General features: G+C 39.4%; 1 protein-coding gene across 4 annotated transcripts in view; it reads right to left on the bottom strand.

The window, feature by feature from the left end:
- The window catches only part of SLC36A4 (solute carrier family 36 member 4), a 108068-nt gene that overhangs the window by 76465 nt on the left and 12868 nt on the right, over positions 1-18735 (bottom strand). For 2 of the 4 annotated variants that reach the window (XM_054224804.1, XM_054224812.1), the window contains exons 2-8: positions 18125-18248; positions 17239-17329; positions 15985-16073; positions 14578-14673; positions 13288-13372; positions 3781-4008; positions 2472-2570 (exon numbers count right to left, since the gene is read on the bottom strand). In XM_054224804.1, the coding sequence (XP_054080779.1) occupies positions 2472-2570; positions 3781-4008; positions 13288-13372; positions 14578-14673; positions 15985-16073; positions 17239-17329; positions 18125-18248 (812 nt within the window). Of the gene's footprint in view, positions 1-2471; positions 2571-3780; positions 4009-13287; positions 13373-14577; positions 14674-14779; positions 14893-15984; positions 16074-17238; positions 17330-18124; positions 18249-18735 lie in introns of those variants that run through there. The other 2 variants (XM_054224819.1, XM_054224818.1) reach the window with 2 other exon arrangements.

Consider the following 18735-nt stretch of genomic DNA (forward strand, 5'->3'; position numbering starts at 1 on the left):
ATCAGAAGTCAGTGTAACTACTGCTGATGTAAATTTAAGGAGCTGCCTAATGTGGGATCTAACAGGCCAGTAAATAACATAAAACAATTCCCTACCTATAATGCAATAAGCGACCGATACCAAATGGTAAGCCTTTCCTGAGGCTCCCAGGACTCTCACTTGGGATTTCCTGGCTACAAATACACACCCATGTGCTACAAGCAACAAATTTAATACAACTGGGGTACGTATCAGACCTACTGTACATGACTTGCATTGACACGCATGCAGTAAGTGCGTCTGTCCCAGACCGACTACAGTTTAAGAGCAACAAGCTCAGTATAGCCCAATCTGTCTGATTCACTGACCGTGGTGGGGTTTTTTGCCCAAGACCTGAAGGCATCAGACAATCCCAGACAAATGGCTGATTTCCTATGACAGAACTCCCAGAGGACAAAGGAAAGATGTCCAGTTACACTCTGATATATGGCAGCTAAACCTCTGCATTGGTCAGTTCACAGTTTGAGAAACAGCTGAGAACAGTTTGAGAAACAAAGATCGGTGGCTGCTAGATCCACATATCCTGTGTGTGAAAACACGCTTTTATAACATAAAAGGAGCTAAAGCTTTTGCTATTCAGCTCTTCTGGCAGTGATAATACAGCAGCAGGTTGAAATATTCTGGTTTAATTCAGAGATGAAAATTCCAGGGTGGGGGGGGCGGGGGGAAGAGATTTGAAATCTCTCCTGTGCTATGTGAACGACGGACAATCATTTCAGATTAACTGCAAACTGGTTTGGGGTTGGTTTGATTGGGATTTGGAGGATGGGGTTTTTTTTAGTGTGTTAGGTTTTTTTAGTTTTAAGTATACAGTACCACTTGCTGAAGCATGTAATTATATTAGTAACAAATAAAGTGCGTATAGTAATTTCCCAGTAGTTTAAAGACATTATGACCTACCATTCCCAGAAGCCTCTTCAGCTATTTTTGTAAAAATGTGCCATGTAGAGCAGAAGTGCTGACTATCTTGTGAACTCTACTAGTGTGAGATGCAACCAGAAAACCCTTAGAAACAGTAATAACTGAGTAAGAGATTAAGAGAGATCCACTTTTAAAAACTAAATCTTTGGAGTGATAAATCTATTTAATTGAGATCTTTCAGGGAACAATGAGGAACTGAGGTTCACTGTCAGGAGGCCCTGAATCAAAAAAATATTCTGAAATTTCTATCCTTTTTCTTATCTTCTCCATCTCTATCAAATCGCATATATAGACAAGTTTGAAGCAGGAAGAATAATACATTTCTAATAAATCCCTTTATCCTCTATGACCCCAAAGAAAAAGAAGGATCCTGAATACGTTTCCATTTTTACACACTCATCGCCTAAAACTAAGCTGATGAATCATTATAATTATACTATCATCATATTATTAGCTGAGTATTATATTATTATATAACATATTATGATACCAGTTATTATTACGCTATTGTCCCAATCTATTTGGAACTAAAGGCATTCCTGTGATTTGTGAAGGTGCTAAGTGTCCAAGTAGCAACTGGTACTCACCAACCTCCCCTTTGATGGGGATATTGTGTCCTCAACTTTTGCCTTATTTGACAAGATAAATTAACCCTTTTCATATCAACATGGGAGATTTGTGCTGTCCTAGTTTGAGGTAAAACAGAACCAACTTTCTGTTCAGTAATTTTATTTCTTATCTAGGCCTCTTCTAACTCTCTGAAATTAACAGCATGTGGTGTCCAAAGCGGTTCGTTCAGAGTGATAAGGCACTTTGTGCCAAAGAACGGTATGCAGAGAAACTCTCGATTATGCTTGTTGCTATAACAGCCAAGGTCAGCTAATTTTGTTATTTGCCCTGTTAGAGGGTCAGAAGCGGAGGGGCATAGAGGGGTCCCACCTGCAGGGAGGAGCGGACAGGACAGGCGACCAAAAACTGACCACCAGGGGTATTCCATCCCATCTGCCCCATGCTCAGTATAAAAGCTAAGGGATCAAAGGGTCAACTCTCTCTTCCTTCAATGGCTGACGTCCAAGGAGGACCCTGTCTGTTCATCTGCCTTTGATCCCAATCTGTGTGTGCCTGACTCCAACTCTGCAACCCAGTTCCCACCCATCACTGAGTCCAGATTGGGCCTTCCCCAGCGCCTGCCGGTGACATCATCCTGGGAGCTTAATACAGTTTTGTATATACTGTATCTATTTCATTATTTTCCTTTTTATTCTGTTCTTAATATTTCATTAAAGTATTTTAGTTTCTTCTAAACTTGTAAGTCTCTCTTTATCTCTCCCCCTCCTCCCCATGCACAAGAGGCTGGGGGGGAGCATCTGTCACCGGCCATTGGCCATTTTGGCCAAAACCATGACACATGCTTTTACAAAAACAACTCAATAACAACAGGAGTAAAATACCTGTATCCCATTGTCTAGCACAGATTCGGGTATTTTGAAGAGTCAGTGAAAAGCACTTACCACACCAATTCCTTCAAAAGCAAATATTGCAGTCCCAAAAAACAGCGGGTATTTCTTCCAGCCGACCATGGGAGGCAGTTTTCGAGGATCTACTATATCCTGAAGAAAAGCAAAACAGTGCTACGTAAATGAAGCGCATTAACTGTTCCTACAATTTTGACTGATGTGTTATGCTACAGGAAAGAAAACTCAGTACATGTTGACAGCGGCGTATACATGGCTATTTACAATCCCTGATTTTCCTCCCAGACTTAGTCCTTTACACACATTTATAGCCACTTTCCCACCCACACACAGACACTTACATTTATTCTAGATTCGTATCACTGACACTGGAAATCTTCACATGTAAAAGTATCACACTGGTGTATGTGAGTGAGCATCAATTAAAACAAAAGGGAAAGCTCACGCTTCAAACTTAATCCGCAAACTTATGCACTGCACAGATATAACGTATAACCATAAGGGACAGTAAAAGAAAATCTTTTTACTACAAGCTGAGTACCTGCAGAAAATTAATTTTTCTCTATCTCCCCCGTTCTCTTCTGTGTAACTTCTCCTGCCTCCTCGCCCAGCCAATCCCTCTCGCTGGCTTTTCTGCCTCCCTCCACATCCTCCGCTTCCCACTCCTTCCACACACTCATGTGAAAGCTTTCTCAAGCAGTGGCACTCACCACTGATCTACACCATGTGTGCAACAGTGTCTATCACTTAGCACTTTTCAAAAATCATAAGAAAGAAAAACATAAAGCTTTCTAGATGTGATTTTTTTTCAGCCATCATTTGTTCCATTATGAAACGCATCCAAATATGAAAAATAGCAGCAACCCAGAAAACGCAGCAACTATTCAACTTCTCAGGAGACAGGAGTCTGAAATATGTATTCTTAAAGGGTAAGTCTTAAATTTTTCCTGATTGTACTGGAGAAACACTAGAAATGAACACTGTTGAAACTGTTCTTCCCTTGCAACAAAAAGATTGAACACAGATTAAAACCTTGCAAAACCCATAAAAATTCACATATTCTTCCACTGAAGGACTCCAAGTTGTTAAAATACCTATTTTTATTACCTTAAGTGCAGCAATATTATCCTTTCTTTCAAAAGTAGTGTAAAAGTCTGTTTACAGCATGTCTCAAGTATTAAGGCACCTCCCTATATGAAGATGCATCAATAAAATACAAGATAATTCTGCCTTTCGGAAATTGTCAGTCAGTATGTATATTTATCAGAGACCAACTGCCACATGCAACAAATACAACTTGCCACACTGAAAAAAAAAAAAGATAATAAACTTTTTTTACACTTACTCTAACAATATACTGGTAAATGATCACCAGGCTGACAGCCATGGACAGATTGGCAAGCAAAGAAAGAAAGGACAGGCTCTTAAGGTCACGAATAAAGACCAGGAGGATCAGGAATGGCAGGAAACACAGCATGTATATTCGTAAATCGGTGCTCCTTTTCTCAGAGGAACTGCTGGCGGCACTGACATTTATGGGAGCAGTCTTGTCTTCCAAGAATCCTTCATGGACCTATAGGAAAAAAGAAAAAAAAAATTAAGAAAATGCGTTAAACAGTGGCAGTGCTGAGTCGCTGGTTGTTTATGGGGGAATTTGTCCCTCTGCTTCACCTGCTGAGCGCCTGGCGTTTCAGGCCCCCGGGACTCAGTGCGGAGGGGAAGGCGAGGCACCTCCAGCAAGTGTTTCATCCTTAAGACAAATGATGAAATCGGGACCTCAAACACCTGAAAGTGTCTTTATCCCACCACAAAGGGGAAAACCACACGAGCAGTTTAGATCAGATTCCTTTCAGAAAGGGAGAGTTTGGTAAAACGAATGCAGGCAAGATGGATCTAGGCCTAAATATTAGCGTTTGAATTTTCATCAGGAGAGTACGGGGATTAGATGACCAACTCCTATTGTACTGGAGTTCAGTGCCTAATAACCTTAGGCCTTTTCCATCCACATCATAGCAGCATTCATACAAAATAATGCTACAGTATGAACCTACCTGTCTTTATCTTAATTCAAGTTATTCTATTTTTGATTAATTTCACTCTTTTATTAATCAATGTTAACTCAACTTAAAAAAAACATGAGGTCTGAGAGAGCTGAGAGTCCTGTATCCATTAAATTGATATAAATTCATGCCTATAGATAAACAGTAGCACATGATGCGAAAGCATATTAGGTTTTTTGTATATAACATTATAATAATTGCGTATGGTGCAATTCAGAAGATTGAGTTTGGGATTATTCGTAACTCTCATTGCATCTTTTGGAGAAATGTTAGTGTGTCCATAACTGCAAAAATTTGTTTTGTGGAACCATATTCTGCACTATGTGCAGACCACAATCAAAACACCGAGAGCTGTTGATTATTCTGCTTTTTGGAAAATGGTAACGGTTCAAATCCATTTGTTTTAAACCTTATCATGCATTTTTCCTAGGAGTGTATCCTTTCATTTTCCCTCCCATTGCATTTGCCATCTTACAAATCAGCATATGACTGTGCTTAATCAGTTCATGCTGCAGAACGCCTGCAGCCCGATGAGCATGAGAGGATACTTAGACAGTAAAAAAAAAAAAAAAAAAAAAATTAGTTCCTTGTAGCACAGACTTGAACAAAAATGGGAAATCAATATGTAACAAAACAACTGAAGACAATACTCTTGACTCCTAAGTACTGTCAGACAACCACCTACTACAGCCACAGTCTTACACTTAACATAGAACTGAACTCGGAGGAAGACTGTACAACCCCACAATCCCAGCAAGCGTACAAGTGCATACTCAGCCCTCACAGACCCAGCCCCGATCACTTCAGCAGCCTTCCCCTGAACTCATTCCAGTTTGTCAATGACTCCAGTATTGAGGATATCCAAAACACGACAGAGTATTCTAGACGTGGTCTAACAAATGCAAAGTAAAGGATGATAAACGCTGCCCTCGATCTACCAGCAATTCTCCTATTCGTATAACCCAGGATGCTGTTGGTTTCCTTTACTGTCAGGGTGCGCTGCTGGCTCGTGATCATGACCACCACCCTCTGAGCTTTACCATACAACCAGCTTTTTTTTCTCCCCAGCTACTTGTCTGTCTCTCCATCCATCCAACCAGACCATAACAGCCTTACTTGGACACAAGGATATCGCCAGTGACAGCATGAAAACCTTTGCCGAAGTCAAGCTGACATCTAGTACCTTCTTATTATGTAAGAACTCAGACTTTTTTTCTTATAGAAGGCAACCGAGTTGGTCAGTCCCTTGGTAAATCCATGCTGATGGTTCCAGTCACCTTATTCTCTCTTGTGTGCCCAGAAACGTGCTCCAAGAAGACTCCTTTCAAAGGGACTGAAGAGAGGCTGACTGGATTGTAATTCTCCAAATTATTATTCTGGCCTTCTATGAAGATAAGTACATTTGCCTTTCCTCGGTTATCAGGACCTCCCCCGACTCTGTATGGTCTTTCAAAGATTTCAGGTTTCTCCCAGCACTCTCATCTGGTCCCACACTCACTTCTTTCTCTGTCTTCAGAGAACAAGAGCGACAGACTTTGACAATATAGAGCAGGGTAATTCCTACTCTCTACCCATCTTTGTTTGGTGTAGTCACAGCTGTCATTGTATGAAGGTATTTTATAACTCTGCTCATAAAAATGGAGCAAACCTTATTTATTTGTGATAATCTTCACCCTAGTGAGATTTGACCAACCCCAGAGGATTATTCCACTATAAGTCTTTAGATAAATAAAAAAAGAAAATCAGAGCCCTACATGGAACAGCCCTGTTTCCCAAAGCCGATCCTATGGAGGATTACGGCTTGTATAGAGAAAAAAAAAATAACACGTGAAATGGTTACTTCAGTTCCACTTATCCCCTAATAACTGCTGAAAGTGCACACACTTATCCCAGGCAAAGTCTTTTAGAGACCACCTTGCCATCAGATGAAGAGGTTACTGTGAACTGTAACACTGCAAAGGACAGCAATATCGTCTGGGTGAGGAGGAGGTTTCTGAAATTTACTCTCCACTAGCTGTTAGTTGCGTGCAGCAAGATGTGCAGCCCATGACTTCAAAATTAATATTTAAATTTATTTTAAAAAAAAGAAACTTCAGAAAGTTTCAGTTCAACTGCTGACAGCCAAGCTGGTTTCATTAAGTCCGTTATACACAGGTTTTCACATTACTAAAATACTTTGGGAGCGAATTTTATGTATACACACACATGCATATACCATGTAACTGATATTATGGACACGGTAATACTGATATAAAAGCACAGAAGAAAAGTTTTATTCCCTTTTGTAGGTGTATATATACCTTTAAATCAACTTCATATCGATAAAGCAGCTTTAACATCATCAGTCAGGGCAGTACCACTTACGGGTTTAGGGAAGGCCACAGCAAATACCCACATCGCAGAGGTGGATTTTGAGACGTGACAGAATAGTGACTCTGCACACTGACACAGAAGGACACCACATAAGATCCAGCAAATATTAATCTTGTGGGAGAGCTAAACAAAAAGGCAAGAGAGACTGATGGGTGGAAGAAAGCTGAGTCGGAAAGTAAAACGCAAAAATTATTCGAAGTAAGGATCATTATTCTCCCTCTTAGAGTGGGGCACCTGGCTGTGGGAAATTTGACAGTAAAAAGCAGCAGAGGAAAGCTCTAATGAAGATGAGATTATACTGATTTGTTCAGGTACAGGCTAACATTACTATCACTATGAAAATGTTTTACTAGATTACTTAAAAAAAAAAAATCAGTAACACTTAAAACTGTTCTAACAAGTAACAAAACACAAAGCAGCAGGATGACTTTTTTTCTTAAAAAAAAACCAAAAAAAACCGCACCAAACACACAACTCTTTCTCATATGCTGTTTAACCCAGTGCAAGTTTACTGCTGATTGTGTTAGGACAGACTATGACTCACTATCTGTCCAATGTAGTCTTCTAAATATTAAAATTAATATAATCTCAGATTCCAATTCTGGACAACAATCACTTTCAATCTCCTGCTGCTCCCTGCTAGTGCACCACTGCATATGGTAGTCATGCTGCGCCAGGAACAGCAGACGTTATACCTAACTTTTTCCTAAACAAAGCAACATCATCTGAAATATCATCAGAATATCGGCAAATTTAGACAAATCTTGTATGTCACAGAGCCCAGTGAATCACAGAATCATAGAATTGCCTAGGTTGGAAGGGACCTTTCAGATTATCTAGTCCAACCACCAACCTAACACTGACAAAAACCATCACTAAACCATATCGCTAAGCACCACATCTACATGTCTTTTAAATACCTCCAGGGATGGTGACTAAACCGCTTCCCTGGGCAGCCTGTTCCAATGTTTGATAACCCTTTCAGTGAAGAAGTTTTTCCTAATATCCAGTCTAAACTTCCCTGGTGCAACTTGAGGCTGTTTCCTCTTGTCCTATCACTTGTTACCTGGGAGAAGAGACTGACCCCCACCTCTCTACCTCCTTTCAGGCAGCTGTACAGAGCGATAAGGTCTCCCCTCAGCCTCCTTTTCTCCAAGCTAAACAGATGGAGAATAGCTTTTCTCCAGCTCCCTCAGCTGCTCCTCATAAAACTTATTCTCCAGACCCTTCACCAGCTTTGTTGCCCTTCTCTGGACCGGCTCCAGCACCTCAATGTCTTTTTTGTGGTGAAGGGCCCAAAACTGGACACAGAATTTGAGGTGGGGTCTCACCAGTGCCAAGTACATGGGGATGATCACTTCCCTAGTCCTACACACCACGCTAATTAGAATATTGATCAACTTCCAATTCAAACACACATTATCTGCATTTTGGTCCACAAACACTTCCCTAAACCACATGATGAAATACCATTATGGTTTTAGAAAGGCAGTACACAGCCACCGAAGTCGCTAGGCACAGCGACTATGAAGGCTGGTGATGTCCCCAGTCACAAGGTAACTTCATCAGAAGTCACCTCAGTTATTCAAGCATTAACTTACATGATGGTGTGATGCATGAAACAGCTTTCTTTATGCGAGTGCCACGCCAAATGTCTCATTTACATAGTCCAAGCACAGCATCCACCAACTTCAGCTGTATCCATGAAAATCAACCACTTGTGCAAATCTGATTATCAGATTCCCAATGTCAGGTACACAGAAAATGACTAATACACAGTTAGTGACTTCAGAAACCTCAGTTCAACTGATGAACACGGAATTCTTATAAGAACTATCTCAGAAGCAAGAAAAATAATTCTGTTTCCTTAGTCTCTTCAACTGAGACCACTGTTATCCAAACAGCCTGTATCTCAAAACCCACTCCTTCGATCGTACAGTCTATGAACTTTTCATCACTTAGTGGGACCAAAACAGTAGTTTCTGACCTCATTGGTTCCTTCTAATTCCTTCCTTATTCAACTCGGAGCAACAACCAGTAAAATAGACAAGGTCAGATCTGGCACAAAACCAGCATGTCATCAGGCAGATAAAGACTATATTGTAATCATGTAATTTGGCATGAAAAGGCCACAGAAAAGTTTCACCGTTCATTTAGTTCTGGTATTTCATTATTACTCAGTACTCAACTTTGTAACATTTTTAACACTTCAAGTTTTATGTCTAAGTACAATTTCCTAAGCTTTGGGGTTGTTTTTTTTCCTTTTTATCAAAAAAAAAAAAAATCTCAAAAATTCCATTATGTAGCATCCCACTGATGGGTCACCTTGAAAGTGCTAAAGATCTAATGAAGTGCTCCCACACAGCTAGAACAGGTTTCCATTTTTTAGCTTTATCAGCAAACAATGAGAAAAGGACACTTTTCCAGAGAACTCAGCAAACATTCACAAGCAAGTTGACAAATACAAGACTCTTCATTTAAGGTCTTCTGTTGCTCAACCCAGAAAAGCAAAGTAACTATGGCATGAAAGGGGACCACGCTCTTTTGGGCGCAGATTCTTCTTTCTATCCCAGTGTGTTCCTGCTCCAGTCACACTGCGCTCAACATCCAGCTGTTTTTTCCAGTTTCCCTGTTCTTCTCCAATTCCAAACCCCTTCACCTGTAATCCTCTTATTTGCATACTGCCAGTCTTAACCAGAACTTCACCACCTACCTGAGGTTTTTTGGTGCCCCAGGAAAATACTTCATAGGAAAGGCTTCATTTGAAATTTGATATAACTGGAAATAGAGTCTTGTAGCACAAACTGGCTGGAAAACACTAATGTAATGCAGCCAACATTGTTATAATTCCACAGGCACCAGAAGCTATACTGCATATCCATTAATGAGAAGGGTGTATCAAACATTTCACAGAATTCAAAAGATGAAATAAATATTTAGACTCACACACACCACTGTGTGTCTAAACATTCACCTCAAAGTAAACTGGACTGATGAATATTCCATTCATGTGCCAGAAGCATTTTAAAATGCTTTGTCACATCTTAGTTCTCTGAAATAGTAAATAAAGGGAACCAAGAGACTACTAAATTTTGCGTTGCTACTAGTTTTAACTAAGAAAGAAAGATCAAAGAAAGATCTCAGCAGAAGCTCCCACTGGTTGCAGTAGGCTTAATCTGCACACCCCAACATCAGAAGAGCACAGAGCATAATCCAGAGGTGTTGGTCAAGGAGTGGTATAGTAACATTATTATTATGGTTTTCCTTCATCTTAGTTCCCGTTACCTCATCCTTCCGCTACTCCAAACAATTAGATTTAAAGCAGTAACAATTCGTGTCCTTTGGTGCCCTCTACGGGACAGATTCCTGCAACAGAAATCACAGAAAGAAAACCACAGCCATCTCCCTCCTGAAAGAGCGAGCCCAGGGCAATCTGAACCAACTACACTTGGAAGTGTGACTTCTGAATTGCTGATGACTTTACTTCATTCGCGGGGTACATGTCATGGGTCTCTGCAGCCACTGCTTTTGCAGAAGTTGCTTTTCCATAAGACCTTTCTACTTTTCTTCAAGAAAGCAGCAACAGCATTCCTGAAGATTTTGATTTTTTTCAAAATCTACAAAAGCCAAAGTCAGCAAGTGTTCAGTCTTGCCTTTTCCTTAAGGTCAAAACACATATATAACAACCAGTTAGTCTGATATGTATTTGATAGGAAAGGTTTCAATTAAAACTTACGTTACAAAGGACGCAATAAAAATCCCCACTTCAGAAGGCCAGCAAAAGGACATCAGATGTAAAATAGGAGTTTCGGGGATTAAGACAGATTGTGACAGTGGGACGGCAATTTTTAAAGCTGGGTGTTGGGTTTTTTTTCTCTTTCAATATGTAAATTACAGAGTATCCAACTTCCAAATACACAAATTTGCCTCAGTGATACACAAATTTGCCTCAGTGGTGCCCAGTGACAGGACAAGAGGTAACGGGCACAAACTTGACCATAGGAAGTTCCATCTCAACATGAGGAGGAACTTCTTCACTGTGAGGGTGGCAGAGCCCTGGCACAGGCTGCCCAGGGAGGTGGTGGAGTCTCCGTCTCTGGAGACATTCCAAACACCCCTGGACGCGTTCCTGTGCAACCTGCTCTGGGTGACCCTGCTCTGGCAGGGGGTTGGACTAGATGATCTCCAGAGGTCCCTTCCAACCCCTACCATTCTGTGATCTTCACAAGATCGTCATCCGTAGAACTTGGAATACTTTTTAAGCACAATATAAATACTCACTTACAAGGGGAAGAAAAAAAACATACTACCTTCTATGTACTAACTGCCCCACGGGACACTTTTCTTCCTCATTAAAGTAAGTTAAGCTACGCCAAGACACCTTTATTCTACCTTTTGAGGAGAATAGAGTCCATATGGATGATTAACGTTCAGTAACCTGCCATACCTTATTCCTCACCAACCTCTCTAATTACAGAAGCACACATTTAGATACAGGCTCGGATTCATCCTCATTAGCTTTATGTCAAGTAATGAATCATAATCTTACGAGCAGAAAACACAGCAGAGTACACTGGCATCTTAATAAGCGCATGGAGGAGAGAACACCACAAGCTCAAAGAACCTGTGGCTCCTCTCTGAGCAGCCACCCTGTGCAGGCTGATCACCCATGGATCACCTCCTGGGACAAACAAACTGCTGACTGCACAAAGAGGAAGGACCAGGGGACATCAGGGATCCCCTCAACAGAAGAGTCTCCACCAATGAGAAAAAGAAGAGCTTAGAAGGGCTGGAGGATGAGACAGAAACATGAATGAAAGCAGGAGTAGCTGGCATGAAAGGGATAGATGTGGGTTTGTTTGCTTTTGTCAGTGACGGATGGTTGTGAGGGAGAAAAGCGATAGTCAGGTTTTATTGAAAGGTTTGGGGGTTACTTGGGAGAAACTATAGGCATTTATGGTTGTGAGGATTCATTTGCAATTTTTAATTGACTTATTCATAAATACAGCATGACGAAGTATTTGATTTTTAGACATCCTTACATAAATCAACTCAAACGAATCACAGTATTTTTCTAATAATTAACATCCAATCTATTTAAAAATCTACAGCGTATTGAAATGTGTTTGCGCATGTTTAAAACTACATATTATATGTGCAATAGTATTTACAGTAAGCCACATGAAATACATGAGCAGTGCTATTTAATATTTTCATTAATAACACAGATATAACAAGCAGGGTTTAAACATCTATTCCAGATGGAAAGTGAAAGAATACTGAAGAACAGGATTAAAATTCAGCCTTGAGAACTGTTAAAAAAAAAAATAAAATCAATCCAGTAAGGAAAAATAAAGGATGCTATAGGTAAACAGAAATTACCTCTACAGAAAGAAGAGCCAGAAGAATCGCCTAGAATGCAGCTCTGCAGTAAAGGATTGAGAGATCACAATGGATCACAAGTCAGTCATGAGTCAATAATGACACAGTCCTGCAAAACGACCATTAAACTGAAGTGTCAAGTGCGGAATACGATCTGTAAGACCTGTGAAATAACCTTTCAGCTCTATCGGTCAGAAGCAAAACTTCAACTAGAGCAGCATAACCAACTTCAGGGTTAAAACTTGGGAAAAAAAAAGAGAGATGTAACCAACTGCAGAGCACTCACAGAAAAGCAAGAAGATTTATTAGAGTCTGTCATATCTCCTCTCTATCAGATAGAGGGGAGACATGATAACAATATTCAAAAACATAAAAGATATCCACAAATAGAGAAGAATAAATTACTTTTAGCTAGAGTGTGAAATAAAGGACTTGCAACATTAAGAAATGTTAAGTTTCTACAAAGAAAAAGGTGTCTAACAGATAAGAAACCACTGGAACTGACTACTGAGACGGCTGTGGAAATTTCAATGCTAGACATTTTTAAGAACAAAAATCAGGACTGGTTTAGATACAATGGATTTTGTGGCAGATGAGACTATTCTAGAAAAGGGAAGAGACTAAGCAAGAAACAAAGAAAGATTCCAGTGACATGAAAAGGGAAAAACATGCCCAGAAGGTCAGGGAAAAAAAAGAGTCAGCAGAAGGTCCGGAAAAAAAAAAATAAATAAATTCAGGGACAACTGGCTCCTGGACCAGTTTCAGCCTTATTTTCTATCATTGTCACAATTCACTTTTAAATTCAACAAACAAATCAGAGGACAATGTAGCCACAAATATTTGCACAAAATCTGAATTTAGTTCACCTCGCACATCACTCCTTTTCACCAAAAGCTCTTTTGTGGAAACCGTGGTAGAACTCATTCTGTGCATCTCTCAACTTCACATTTTACAAGTAGTTCTGTTGGACTTAGGAAATAAAGTGAGGGAAAAAAAATTTTTACCCATAACTGTTTCCATACAGTAACACTACTCACTTGTTTCACATTTTCTGCCAAGAACACAACATAAACGCTACAAAATCCCAGCTGTGTTATCACTAGGAAAAAGTCGACAATATACCTGAGGAATAAAAAACAAACATTACAGTTAGGATCCAAACAATTAACCCTTTTCTACCTAATATGCAATTGCTGCTCCTTTTTACAGTAGTCAAAACGCTAGATTCAAATGCCACATCAATCTCACGAGCACTGCAGTGCACGTTCCTCTTATGGCAAAACAGGGTGGGTTTGTATGTGTCCGTTTTTTAAGGTAGGCATCAAAGTTTCTCAAAAAAAAAAGAAAAAAGAGGAAGGTACTCATATTTTAAAGCAGCATAAAATGAAATTCAAAGACTTAACAATGTGTTACAAATATAAACAACAGACATACATACTCAATGCACACACAAATTCTGCCGGCATCCGTTAACCTCTAACACAGCAGTTTTCCACCAGGACCAGAGATGAAATGACTCACACAGTCTAAGTTATCTAAGTTTCAGCAATTCAAGATAATAAACATTTTCACATCTTACTAAGTGCGTCTGTATCAACGTATCCAAATACGCATTCAGACACTGTATCTCATTGCAAAAACACTCTAAACTATGGTTCAGATTGTTTTGAAAAAATGTTATACACCGTGGTGGCCTGAAGACATGCTGTAATGAAACTCTTTGCTCGTCAGGCACACAGCAGAGATCTGCCTCACGGAATGGATCTGCTGCAGCGCAGTGTCTCCGGAAATCAAATTGTCGTTTCCGGCTTGTAACTCTTTGGTGCATTACAGAATTGTCATTATATTTCACTACAAACCAATTTTCCCTCTAATTGAGCTCTAGTCCATTCCTATGAAGTCATCACAAAAGACCTGAAAAGACTAGCTCACCTTTTTCCTATTTGAAACAACGCAGTAGCCAAAACACGATGCAAGATGCTGCATCCTTGAAAATAACAGGACCAAAAAGAATTCTTTCTCAAGTGTGTAACCACTTTAAATTAACATTGAATAACATTTCTGAGTTTCACTGCTGTGTAGTCATACAATAAACAAACCAAAACAGCTATACAGCAACCAATGGCAAAGAAAAAATAATGGTATTTTTTTTTTTTAAAAGAGGGCTAAAGCATTTAAAAGAGCACGCAGCGCATATTTCAAGCACACAGAACACATTCTTAAAGCAGGTAACATCTGACTAAAACGGAAAGCTCCTAAGCATTCCAAGTATAGTCATTAGTTTTTTAATAGTGAATTTATTAAATTAAATTCTAATGCAAACTTACCGTCCCCAAGAAGCTCGTTTCTGAAGAGCAGTCAGAGGCCCCACTTCCATGGCGTAACTAACTGTATCGCTATACCCCAGCGAGGCTTTTTTCATCCTGAAATCGGAGAGCGAAGAAAGAATGGAGTTACCAGAAACTATGAGGGGCTACGTCCCTACCCTGAAAATGCTGGTGACCTCGCAGGGTTATAGTAAGTAATCACCTGTGGCACCGTTCTGCCGCTGCTGAATTTTAGAGGTATCGTTTGGGCTTCCTTTTCCCCAGGAAGGGCTTTTCAGCACCCTACAAGCATGTGAGCCACAAAGCTGCTTCCCCCTAATTCAGTAGTACTAAATCAGTCTCTTACAGAACAAGTTTCTTGACAAATTAATCCAAAATTAGATTCTTATATCATCAGCTTAAGCAATTCATCTCAAATCTAAAAGTCACTGAGAACTTCAACAGGATTCAGCAGATTTTCCTGGACAAGCAATCGCAATTGTTTCAGTGATCTGAGTCTCACGTACATCTTCAAAGGCCATTCAAAACCACAGAGAAAAAAAGCGAAGAATTCAGGACTGACAGGATCCCTTCACAGCACAGTATCACATTAAACTTGTAAGATAGTTTTTACAGCTACAGGGACACAAACAGCTTTGTGTTTCTATTCATTTCAAAAACTTCATTGCACTTTTTAAATACAAGACCCTCTCACTGCTTTTCTAACACCTGATAGTAATATAAAAATGTTTAATAAAGTCATTATTAATCCAAATACTCTATCAGTCAAATTTGAACAACTGCTTTCCCCCCAGCATTGTAGATCTTGCTTGGAGGAATATCTCGTGTTTATCTGCTCACTAGCATCATTTTAACACATTCTTTCAGCACTGTAACTTTGCAGAATCAAGTTGTCACAATCCAAAGAGAGCGAGCTCACATATAGTCATTAAAGACATCAACAGCAATTCATAGTTTATCTTTTATTCCTATAAAGTACTTATAAACTGGCTGTTTATGAATTGGACACTTTTCAAAGCTATGGAGATTCAGAAGCTATGAAGATAGCAAAGGACTAAAGGACTGAAGCTAAGCAATTAAATCCGCAATGAGAAAGATCTGATTATTTGCCAGCTAAGACAGGGTACAGGATGTCAGGCAACACAAGTTACACCAATGTAATTTTGTGTCCAAGCAGAGAAGAAATATTTTTTACAACATCTTAAAGCAGTGCTGCACAAAGCACAGCTATCATTCAGAGCTGCACAATAAGAATGTGAGTGTTGTTTCATTGAAGTAGGAGATTCTGATCTGAAGAAACTGCTACAGCATCAGGACATTCTGTAGGCCAAAAATTACAAATAGAAAAGAAGAAAGAAGAAAATAACACTCAAAATTCAGCAACAGAATTAGTAGTTTCACATTTACCTCTGACATAGACAGTGGCTGCAACGTACCAAGATGTGCATACAGTGAACAGATACAACTCCTATGAACACGAGGCTGATCGGTCCAATCTGGTGGGGGGGGGCGGAAAAAAAAAGAAAGGGAGGACACAGGAGACAAACATAATTTTTCATGAAAATATGCTGGGGGAAAATCTTTACATGCAAAAACTTCACACTGTAGCAAATAAAATAAGAATTTAAAATGTTATGCAACTGTTTTTCCCCTCTCAGAGGGGAATTTGCAACTGATGTTTTACGGCATTCCTTACTTTTAGCTCATTACGTGACAGAAGGCTACTCAGGGACAATCAAGCCATAAAAACCAAGCGGGTATGAACAACTTTATTCCTCTAACAGCTGCATTAAGATATTTGCCAAAAAAATTTGTCAAGAGAGAAGACTGCTTATACTGCAGAATTCAAAACAATGGTTTCAACCACTTTACAGTGGCAATGACAATAAAAGTTTCTTTCCCTTACATTAGTAGACTTGATGACCTGCAGTACTAAAAAAAGAAAAATGCCCAAACCACACAACTTCTACTTTTACAAGTTATAGATAATTTTCAAATTAAATAATTTCAGAGTAGAAGTCTGACCAAATGTTTTCACAGAAGGCACTGGCTTTTCACGTGTAACTTTCGTTCTTAAACTGAACACGCTGTAATACAGAATTACAGGATTACTTAGTCATAAGGTGAAAATTTCACTTGATTAAATTTACCCTGCCTTAGGAAATGCATTCCTTGTTACCGGTATAAACAAGTTGTGCTATACCCTGTTTCTGCAGAAACACAAGATCAATTTAACAAGCTGATGTTGCATCCTAGGACACGCGATCTGTCCCTAGAGCAGTTCGGACAAAGATAAAACAATCCCATAATAACAATTCCCATGAGACATCATAGGAGGCCCAGTGAGTCAAAATCTTTCTTTTTTATGACAAAGCTTTTGTTTTCACCAGAAAAACACCTCGGCTAAGCAAAAATACAACACATGCTATAAGGTCTTCAGGGTGGCGTAGTAATTTAAATAAAAAATAAATAAAAAAACCCAACTCAATCTTCAGTACTAACTTCACCAGACTAAAGAGGAAAAATAGAACACAACTCTGTTGAAGTCGGTAGTGACAAAAAAAAAAAAGTATCGAGATTTCAGTTTTTCAGGCTCAGACACATATCTATAGATCTTTCTAGATAATTTTTCTAATCCATGAAAAATAACTGAATTCTTACCACAATGCCAGCATTTTTTATCGCAAGTGGAAGACCAAGAAGCCCAGTTCCAATGTTTCCCTTGAGGAGGTGCGTAAGTGTTTGTATAAACCTGAGGATAAACATATAAAAAGTCACATTGGAATTACACTGAGATGGGGGGGGAAGGAGGGAGAGGGGGGAAAAAAAAAAAAAAAGAAAGACCAAAACCACACCCTCTGTCATTTATTAATAAAGGGATAAATTGTGAGCTTCAGCTACTTTAGGGTAGTCCAGCTACTTTAAAGAATATCCAGCACATTCAAATAATGTTCTTATTCATCTCTACATGTGAGCTCCCTCGAACAGAACATACAAGTCTGATCTTCAGTTCCTTCCTCCAGCTTCTGAAAGGTTATTTTCTGTGCAATTTTATTGCCATTTTGCCTCAGAGTCAAAATTATCAAGTTTCATCAGCGCTATTTTAGAATCAATAACGCTCAAAACCGTTACCAGCTGCAAATCACAAGTCTGACAGCCAAAGCTTTATCAAAAGGAAAAAACACCTTTACAAGTTCTTCTAGTTAAAACTTTAAACAAACTTCCCAAAGTCTTCTGAAGTTTCTTTACAAAAAAAATAAGTCAATCAAGACCTCCTTTAAATAGTGCTTAGATGTTCAGTAACCCAAACACTTTACAAATGGGCACCCCTGGATTATTTTACAGCCAGTACACTGTTAGCTTCCAAAGAACAGAGAACTTACTCAAAACGGGCTACTTTTTGGCAGAACTATGCAAAGTCCTGATGTATAACCACAAAACTGCACTGCGGGTGCAGAAAAGCCCTTACAAGTTCAGTAAACTCCTCATGAGAAACAAGTCCGAGGCAACAAATTTTAACAGGCTGCTACTTCAGAGCAATACGTACGTAATGCCTTCTTCATTATCAAGCTGGTAATGCTTCTCAACCGGCAGGAAATTATTTTCATGCTCTTCATCTGAGAGGCCATCCGAATTTTGTTCTTCAATTAAAGGCTTCATTACTTCCATGTCTGTCCAACAGAGTTAACACTACCTTAGCGTTAGAAACGATCTCATAGTTTAGAAGTAAAACATGACTCAAACTTCCCGTGCTTTTTACATGTCTTACTAACGACAAAGCTGATTTAGGAAGATAGATATGTACAGCACAAGTTTGCTCAAGAAATTCTCTCCCTTTAAAGTGGCACACCATCTCATTATTATCATGGCCAAACCCTCCAGTTTTTCATCATAAAACCCAACTTTTTAATCACCAAAATGTTGATGTTTAGATCATTTTGCAAGCTAATCCAACACAGAGTAAAACAGAGAAGTCCTCCGTTGTTACAAAAAGATCCAATTCATCTTACCCACCATTAGCTACTGCAAAACCAAGCATTTAGTCTACTCTTATCGGTGGTGGACAAGGATTGGTGGACAATATGATTCTATGATTCTAAGGGCACCCCCCCAGTCACCCCATCCTCAAATGGATGGGTAAGACATGTACCACGTGAG

Source organism: Rissa tridactyla, chromosome 1 (assembly GCF_028500815.1).
Source record: "Rissa tridactyla isolate bRisTri1 chromosome 1, bRisTri1.patW.cur.20221130, whole genome shotgun sequence".
NCBI lineage: Eukaryota > Metazoa > Chordata > Aves > Charadriiformes > Laridae > Rissa > Rissa tridactyla.